This window comes from Pholcus phalangioides, unplaced genomic scaffold (genome assembly GCF_987345545.1).
Source record: "Pholcus phalangioides strain wild (caught in Gottingen) unplaced genomic scaffold, Ppha-v1.0 ptg000016l_1, whole genome shotgun sequence".
In the NCBI taxonomy this organism is placed as follows: Eukaryota; Metazoa; Arthropoda; class Arachnida; order Araneae; family Pholcidae; genus Pholcus; species Pholcus phalangioides.
The window spans coordinates 6,741,715-6,751,820 of NW_028301609.1; the positions used below are offsets into that span (position 1 = coordinate 6,741,715).

The following is a 10,106-nucleotide window of genomic DNA, read 5'->3' on the forward strand; positions in this document are numbered from 1 at the left end:
GGCCCCAAAGCAGAATGTTTTGCATTGTTCTGCAGCAAACCCTCAGCTAATTGAAAATGTTCTGAGGTAAAAATTATCATAATAGTATTTTCTATACGCAAGAGCGTACTTCTCTAAAAATTTTCATTAAGATTTTTTTGGGACGTATGTCACAGTTATCAGCATATTCTGCTTTGGGGGATAACGGGCAAGGAGAGCACTAGTCAAATCAGTGAGTTTTAAATATTTTTATATTGAGGAGCCATCTGTTGCAAAGTGTTGAAAATTTTGTCTCGACTGAGGTTATTAAAGCCTGTCCAAGCTGATGAAATAGGCGGCGTGTTTCTTCCATCATTAACGAGATCAGTCAGCTTCCTCATTGATACTGCCCCCTTTATACTGATAATTTGTTTGTAAATAAATTTATCTTTGATAGGAAAATTTCTATTTTTCACATTTTCACAGATCCTTTGTATCAACCGAGGATGTTATCTAAAAGGTGACTCTAAAGGACAAATCTCCAAAAATTTACATGCTCAAAACAATATTTTATATAATAGCGTCGCGTCATACACATGGTTCATTGAAAAAAAAATGTCCAGTCATGTTGGGCAATAGATTAGTCCAGCCCTGCTCTAGAGCCATAAAGCTCCCGCCCCACAGGTTAATAGAGGTTCTACTGTACATTTATATTCTAATATACCCAACCAAATTTGTACTTACAATCATCACATAACACAGGAATGCAAGAATAAAATCTACAAAATTCATATCAAGTCAATAGCTAACCTTAAAAATTTATATCGTTGAAGTAAAAATATGAGAAAAATGTCTGTTTGTTTGGGGTTGTTTAACTTTTCCCCCAAAGAAAGTATACATGTATTTAGGATATTTTACTATACTAACACATCATTGAGACTTAAAAACATAAAATCTAGCAAAAGTGGTAGAGATAACAAGTTTTTCTGGACAGTAGTTTTACAGGACATTTTGACATAAAATAAACACATCAATCAAAAAAGATTTTTTTTGTTTTTTTAAATACAGTTCATGCTGCTTAATGTGATCACATCAGAACTCAGGTTTCTCATAACAATAACCAAATGATAACTATAGCCAAAAAATTCCTGTTTACAAGTACAGTGACCATACATCCCGTTCGATCGAATGGGACATATGGTAAACAGGTATTGGCAAAATGGGACAACTGTTTTTCTTTTCCACATAATGTAAGTGCAAAATGTTCAATTGTTTCTATTTTTTTTTAAATTATATTCTACAACGGAACCTCTTTTTTTTCCTTTCCTTTAAGCTAAACTTTTGCATTTTTGTTATTCAGCTATTGTGTGACATTAGAATGAAACTGTCCAATGTTTATCACAAATTACAACTTTTTTTAATGTGTACAATAAGCTTCATAGATCCCTAGAGAAAGTCTCTCTGGAAAAGAAATTCGAATCTGGTCACCTGAAAGAAACTGATCAAAAGTTTTTTTTGTCATATATATTTAACTTCACTATAGGAAGGCCATTGCAAAAACAGGTCCACAAAGCCTGTAACTAAGCTAGGGCAACTGGGGTACTGCCCCAGGGCCCCCAAAAAATTCACTTATTTTGCATAACAATAACCCTTTCTAGAGCCTCCCTCCAATAAAAAATCTGCCTCAGGGAAACGAGAAGGTACGTAACAGCACGAAGCTCCATACGTATATGGATCAAAGCAAATGCTATGGACTACGACATTATGTATTGGAAATGTTTCTCAACAAGGGAAGGGGGACAGAACGTCTTCTAGTCTCCTACACAGTCTTGCAACTTGATAACAATAACTTACAGGAAAAAATCTAATATTAGTTACGCTTCAGAATAAGCAAAAAACTTTTGACAGGAAAAAAATTGATAACATTATCCAAAGTTCAGATAACTATAAAAAATAATTTCTTTCCCATGTTATGATATTGGCCAGTTCCATTAATTGCAAAAGTGATGGCAATAATACTTAAATGAAATTATCCATGATTCTAATGAGTGGCATCGACTAGTTAGTTTTGGCTAACATTTGTAAAGGTTATATATAAAGCAATTCTATTTTTTCTTCCCAGTGACAATTTTTAGTAAAAATCACAGAATATATGAAAAAAAAAACATAAATTTATTCTAATGTGAAAATTTATTTATGAACCGGAAACAGCATCATATGCCCCAGGTCGATATGAAGGAAGACTTATTCTCAACCTCTTAATTTTTGCATGTTTATTGACATAAATGAAACACAAACATTCTACCTGATCTTATCATGGAATGCAACCGAGTTGCCGGTGCCGTGTTCGGGTGCTCTAAATAAAATGATATGATGATCAGTTAAATGAAATGAAATATCAGTTAAAACCAGCACTGATATCACACAGATTTCTCATCATTATAAATAGGGCTATACAGGTATCGTTAGCCTTTTATTTCTTCACTTTCACATCTGGTTAGAAACAAATTTTAATAAACACCCAATAATGTTCTCTGATAATTTACTAACCCGAAGTAATTAACTACATTCTGACCATTTAACCTTGTCATACATCAAGAACATCTTGATCCTTATCCCCATCATAAAACTCATTATTAGGTTCAACTTTAGCAGCAGCTTCAGCGGGAGTCATTTTTACGTCCGGATCAGGTTCCTTGGTCTCTTCAAGACTCAGAAAATCGGGAGGAACGTCCTGCATCTGGACACTGGGAGCATGGGCGAGACACTTCAAGTTTTCGGTTGCGTATTTAACTATAGATTCAAGATACTGTTTGCTATTTGCACTGTCCTGCCTGGTGACAATATCAGGGTGCAGAGTGAAATCTGGAGCAAAGTATTCAAAATACTCATTGTATGGAATATCGCTGCCAATATTGTCCTCGAGCAAGAGGGAAGTTTCATATGTCCAGCAACGGGAAACATTCCGGACGGTATATCCACCTCCCCCTAGAACAAGGACAGGCACGTTTAAACTTCTGACAAACTTAACACATTCACCATGACCTTTAATGCTGAGAGCAAAACATCCTAATCTGTCCCCAGCGAGAGAATCTGCTCCACATTGCAGAACTATGCACGTAGGTTGATAATGTTCCATGACGGCTTGGACAACCGGTTTGAATGTCTGAAAGTAACTGTTGTCATCGATACCTTCTTTCAACGGTATATTCACTGAATAATAACGACCGCTTTCTGCCCCGATCTCATACATATCACCAGTACCCGGGAAAAAGAAGTTCCCATACTTGTGGAAGGACACAGTCATCACCCTGTCTGTGAGGTAGAAGGCTTCTTGGACACCATCACCATGATGTATATCAATGTCGATGTACAAAACACGAGCGTGGTACTTCAAAAGTTCTAAAATAGCAATCACTATGTCGTTAACATAACAAAACCCGGATGCCTCGAATTTCTTGGCATGATGCAAACCTCCAGACCAATTTATTGCAATATCACAGTGTTGATTGTTCAACTTGACAGCACCTTCGAGTGAAGCACCGGTATACATTGAGCAAAAATCAAACAAACCATCAAACACTGGGCAATCATCACCGACATTGAAATGGCTCAAGCTCTTTGTAAAGCCCTGGATATTCTGAGGCGTTACACGCTGCAAGAAATCTATATATTCCTCTGAATGGAATCTGGTCATGTCGTGGGCACTGGCGCGATAGGGCTTGTAGATCTGCATCTTGTTGAAGAGGCCATAGTTGAGGACAAGGCTATGTGTCACAGCCAGGCGATGAGGCTTCATCGGGTGGCCTTGTCCGTAATGGAAGTTCCCGACATCTGGATCCCAGAAATACACAACGTTACGCTTAGACATCGTCCCCTTCTATCTATATTAGATTGTTGTGTGATTTTGAAATCTTCAAATGGACTTGACTTGTTTTACGTCTTTTGTACCAACCTAGGGCTTTAGGACGAGAAAAATAACACACAGTTAGTGTATTCGATGGTTAGTTTTTTATAATGAGAAAGAAATTGATGCATTAAAAATCAGCATATAAATTGGTAGATATTTACAATGTATATGCAATGATGTATTTACAAGGAGAGGGCTTTGTGGGCTATAGCCCAGGGCAGCAAGTTCGGAGGGTAAATTTGAGAAATGAGTGACAGAGGAAATTAATAGAGCAGCAAAATTTGTATAGAACACCATATGCCTCTGACCAGAGAACAATGGAAAGGACCTACGCCCCCTACAAGACGATAAAACAAAACATATTTTTCATTCACTGATTTTTGGCGCACCACAGAAATTTTCTGCTCACAAGGGCTAATTAGACCGGGACCTACAATATATTGCTGATTCTGAACAGCAGCCTGTTTTTATACTCACCGAGAGGTTGGTGCGCTAACCCCTTGATGTGGGACACTCTGTGGTAGCAATCTTTTCCTGTGTTCATGCCACCGTTTTCTGTTGTACCCTTGTGTCAGGAAAGCATCTGACAAGGACGAACTGGGGTGGGCGTAATCGAACTCGCGACACCTCTAAACATCCTTTAGTACTTTAGGCAATATCTTATTGACCTGGGCTACAGCGTCCAAAAACATTTTTAAATATATTTGTAAAATGATTAAAACATAGAAAGAAAATGTGCATTTATAAGCTATATTAAATTGATTTCTGTTAATTCAGAATGGTTTTTGAAGGTAGGTAACTGATAATTCTGTGTCCCTAGCAAACAGAGTATGCCCCATCTAAAGGTCAATCCTGTTTATGCCTCCTGGCTAGGTCAGAAATTAACAAATCGAGAAAAAAACCTGAGCATAACTAAATATGTGGTGGGTAAAAAGTCTAGAAAATTCAAATATTCATAAAACCGGGAAAATAACCTAAATAAAAAATGGTTTGCAGGGTCACCATCACTAGGTCACTGGAATTTTTTTAAGATGGGGGGGGGGGGGGAAGGGACAAAAAACAGCTGATAAGTGACGCTGACAAAACAAAGCTGATACACAAGTCAAAGAAAAGATATGCAAATAACAAACAAAATGCCTCTAAATCATTTATTACATCAGTATGTGTTGCACATGACCAGCACCACAGGGGTTAACACATTGCAGGCGAGTCACAAATCCAGCAACTGAAGAGTGCAGCAGGTTCACGTACACGGTTTACAACAGTGAACAGGTTGTGATTAGGAGCGCAAGTTCTTATAACCATCTCATTTTCATATTTCCACTGAAGTTGCTTGTACCAACACCACCTATCCGTTGTTTTTTTTTCCTGTCTTAAAAAAATTCCTGTGACCTAGAGATGCTCTTCCTACAAACCGTTTCTATTTCAGTTATTTTTCATCTTTTTACTTATTTTTAAAATTTCTACAGACTTCTTGCCTACCCTGTATTTTATAAGCAGAACGTATTTCTTTTGTTTCATTAAGCTGCTACTGCTACTACTAAACCAGACATGCACCTCATCCATATTCCTCAGCGGAACTTGTAACAAATTGGTACACATTGGAATGTGTGTGCACGTATAGTGAACCTTCCGTGAAGTTTCTGTGTAATGCTCCTTATGTGTGGTGCTGCCATCTGCAATCAATTTTTTAAACTATGAGTTTTTTCTCAACTCAAAGTTGGGAACCGCAGAAAACCCACTTCAGCCGACCACCACTGCAGCGACGGTGGGTATGAACCCGGATCCTCATGATGCGAGTCTGTCACTATGACCACTTAACCACCACAGCGGCTCATTAAGCTACTGCTCTTTTCTCTCTGTCCCAGCCTGCTTCATCATATTATAAATAACTGCTTTACTGTGCCTATTCAAATATATTTTTTTCGCTCTCTCTCGATATTTTCTTTTAAGTATTGGAAAATTTATAATTTAATTGTAAACTTTAACTTGTATGGTTTTATCTTAGGGGCCATTCATGTATTACGTAAGCAGATTTTCAACAATTTTTTATCCCCCCCCCCCCCGGCCTATCAGCAAAAGTCAGCAAAACACTGACCCCCTCCACGTCAGCAAAATTTTGTCAGCAGCTTAGAATATTTCATATCTTCAAAAAGGGGTGGTTGATGATGTAAGCAACCTTCAAACCCCCCTCCCCCCTTGTCATCAAAAGTCAGCAAATCTGAAACCCCCCCCCCCTCGATGCTGATGTAATACTTGAATGGCCCCTTAATGACTGGGGACAAATAAGTTATGTTATGTTGAGCTAGTAATCATACATAGAAAATATTAGGCACCAATAAGTTCTAAGTGTTTTAGTCACCATGTCAAGATGTTGCCAGGGATTTGACAAACCCTCGACTATGTCAGTGAGTGACCAAAAAACAAGTACTGGCTTAGTGAGCAGTCTAGAGATTGTGCAAGCATGTGAATGATCAAAAGAGGGATCTAAGGCACGCATAAGTATGGGAGTGACCAAAACAGCGGCATAGATAGCGAGGGATCCAGTCAGTGTGCAACTAAGGAGTGACATCTAGTGTGTGCAACTAAGGAGTGACCTCTAGTGTGTGCAACATGTGAGTGACCTCTAGTGTGTGCAACATGTGAGTGACCTCTAGTGTGTGCAACATGTGAGTGACATAAAGAGTGTGTGAGCATGTGAATGACTGAAAGAATGACCTGGGCAATGTGTGTGTGAGCATGTGAGTGACCAGCATAGCTACCAACTTCGGAGAATGAAAATTAGAGAGATTATAAAAATTATGAAAAAAATAACCATGAATCAAGGGATTTTTGACAAATATAGGGATTTCTCATTAATAAAAGTAAAATTGTAGGGATTTTTATCTTTTCAAAAGCATGACATCGTGCAAACCATCGCAGATTAATGCCAAGTCACCAATTATCACAAACCAGTTGATCAAATTATAATTATATACTCGTGTATAAGCCGAATCCCAAAAATCAACACATTTTAAAGAGGAAAAATTACATATTTTCATGCAATAAAAATTACAATGAAAAATTATTCAAACTTTCTAATCCCCTTCTTGTGATTCCAAGCTCCATATTGAAAGCCAAGTCATCATATGGTGTGGCATCTTTGTTTTCATCTCTAAAATTGTGCTGTTATTGCCGTCGTCACTTTGCAAAATGATGTCCTCATCAGTTCTGTCTATCACAATGCTTTTAAAAGGTTTTTCATGAAGATTTTGGTGGAAACAGAATTCAACGCCTTGTGAACCCACTAGGTCAATGTCTCAGGGGTGGGAAGTGACTAAGTCCATTTCGGAGCAGCTTTAAAGCAGCAAAATTCAGGATTCGGAGCAGTTTTGGAGCAGCAAATTCAGGATTTGGAGCAGCAAAATATGGGATTCGGAGCAGATATTTATAAATTGGAGCAGTGAAATTAACAAGAATATTTTCGTTAACCCTCAACCCTTTTCAAAATAAAACTGCACTGTCTTTTGTTATCAAACATCTTTTTGTCAGCTTGATTTTTGCTTTTCACACCTTGTTTGAAAGAGCGGCTGTCATAAAATTTTTTGCACCCGTCTATTTAAGATGATTTTTGCTTACTGAGGGCGCTATTTGCTGCCTTGAAGAGCTGAAGAGCAAGCAGCACTTCAAATGAGCTAAAAAAAATTTATAATTTTTCAATTTTTTTATACTTGGAAAGAAATTGTTGCAAAATGGGAGAGAATTTCGGAAGAATCAACTTGATGTTTGGCGATTCAGCACTCATTATCTGGCGAGATTGGCGATCTGACACTCGCTATTTGGCGATATTGACGATTTAACGCTCGTTATTCGGCAAAGTTTCTAAACTAACATTCGTAATTCAGCGAGCATGCGCTTTTCACTCCCGGAATGAAAATTTTTTTCACGAAACATCGGGATTTAAAACAATGACAATCGACTACAGTAATTTCTGCTGCTTCCAGTGACGACTTTTTTTTTTAAACGGAAACACTCGAATTTTCACTTTAAAGCTGAAAGGCATTGCAAACCATCTTCAGTTCCACGATCACGGATAGTATCGGGGTTTCACGATGGATAGCCCGATCAGGGGCTGATAGTTTAAGTACAGTGGAATAAAACACGCTCTTCTCCTAAAGAAACATTTCGTGGCTAGCAGGAACAAAAATTTTTTGGCATCCTTTCCGAAATTCCGGGCATACTGAAACAAAATTCGCTATTTGGCGCAGAAAAATGCAAAAATACGCTATTGGAGCAGGATGGCGCAAGATATTAGTTTTGGGGCAGTGCGCCGCAATTGGCGCAGAGTTCCCACCCCCTGATGTCTGTTTCTTTTAAGGCACTGCTTTTTGTTGTTTTTTATCTTCATAACTCATCCATTCAACTGTAAAATCAACATCTCTCAACTGGGTATAAAAGCCGACAAGGTTTTTGATTTTTTTGCTGTGGCTTTAACATTACTGGTTTTGCAGGGTTTGAACATAGTTAAAAAAATCACTCAATCTGATTAGGGACGCCATCTAAAGTTAAGTTGTCCAATGATGTCACGAATCTTCAAGCTAGTCGTGCAGTGGCCATGTAGCTGAATGATTTGGTAAAGTGTGGGGGGTTGATATTTTCTCAAAAACTGGCTCGTGTATATAAGCCGACATCCCCCCCCCCCCAAATTAAGGAACAACATTTTCCAACAAAAAACTTATACATGAGTATACATGGCACTTGCCATTGCTGCCAAAATCAAACCTCACCAACAAAAAATCACCATTAGGCCTGAAATGGGACATACAGGTCAAAGCACAGATACAAGCCATTTCGCCAATTTCGGATGTCGCAAGGCCGAACTGATGTCAGCTGTTAGGCGAATTTTTTCTTTTACCCCTGAAAATTGAATTTTTTTTTTTTTTTTGTGATTTGATGCAATTATTCACATCATGTATATAACGTCAATTTGGGGATTTAAAAATGAAAGTGGTGTTTTTTCTGGGTAAATTGGAAATCCCCTCCCCCTATAAAATAGGGATTTTTTTTTTCATAGTCGAAATTCAATATAAAAATCTTTCGGGAGTCCAAGAGATGGATTAAAAAATCCAGGTGACTTGGCAGCTATGGAAATAGGAACGTAGATAGCCAAAGATCAGGACAGTAAGTGACATCTAGTGTGTGCAAAAATGTGAGTGATTAAAAGAGTGACCTAGAGAGTATGTGAGCTGGAAGAGTATACGAAAATGCGAGTGACTAAAAGAAAGACTTAAGTTCTGTTTTAACGTGTTAAGTGATTTAGTAGTTAAAGTTTAAATTGGTAAGTTCTCAAACAAAGGTTCCTCGCATTAAGTGGATTTAGTAAACACTGATTTGATTGGATGATTTTCATACGAGGCTATGGAAATGGAGGCTATATATCATCACTGGTACATAGGTCTACTTACTTGAAAAAATAGAATCGGGTTTATTTATTATAAATACTTACTCACCAACTAAACGGCACATACACAGCCCTTATCATCTACATTTTAAAGCACTTGATAACTTAAAATTTAATTAATTGCAAAATCACTTAACGCTTATAAACGGGCCTTTTGAGACACAGTTGTATTTACAAAAGTTGGGCCCAGGAGGGGCTACAGCACAGAGCAGAGAATTCGAGGAATGAGCGATCAAGAATATTAGACTAGAATGGTAGAAAAATAGTTGTAGCCCCACAGGTGGCGAAATTGCAAATACGCCTCCGTATACATGAGATATTAACTAACATATACATACAGGCCTATATATAAAGACACACATGAAATTATATATCAAAATGCACAAAAATCAAATCAAAACCACAATATACCAGGGCTTGACAAATCGAGGAAAAAAAATCTAGGCGTAAACAAAATGTGCAATGTAGTCTTTTTCCCTCAAGCTACATAGGAAAACACATAGGAAATTTTAGGCGCTAATACGAATTTTTTAGTCGCCAAGGCGATCTGACGCCTGGGATTTGTCAACCCCTGCAATATACACAGCACAAAATAATTTCAAGAGACATAAAAACTGCAGTACATACAAATACATTGGAGAATCGAAAATTAAATACTTGCAGGATCTTATCTCTCCAAATGGAGATTAAAGTAATCAAAAAATCTATCTAGTGACACATGGGGGGAAAAACAATAGTTGACAGTAAACAATGTGCCGTTTCCTAATGCCACTCACTCGCAAACAAACAAAAAAAAAA

General features: G+C 37.7%; 1 protein-coding gene across 1 annotated transcript; it reads right to left on the bottom strand.

Moving 5' to 3' along the window:
- Positions 1-1,018: 1,018 nt before the first annotated feature.
- Positions 1,019-10,088, bottom strand: HDAC3 (histone deacetylase 3). The gene is made up of 2 exons (XM_089245912.1): positions 9,936-10,088; positions 1,019-3,919 (listed from the first exon to the last, which is right to left on the bottom strand). Exon 2 carries the CDS (start codon positions 3,827-3,829, stop codon positions 2,546-2,548), a length of 1,284 nt encoding a protein of 427 aa, XP_089102038.1. The 5' UTR covers positions 3,830-3,919; positions 9,936-10,088; the 3' UTR covers positions 1,019-2,545.
- Positions 10,089-10,106: the final 18 nt, after the last annotated feature.

Excerpts from the sequence above, each read along its gene's own strand:
- HDAC3 (XM_089245912.1), bottom strand. The coding sequence starts at position 3,829 with ATGTCTAAGCGTAACGTTGTGTATTTCTGGGATCCAGATGTCGGGAAC.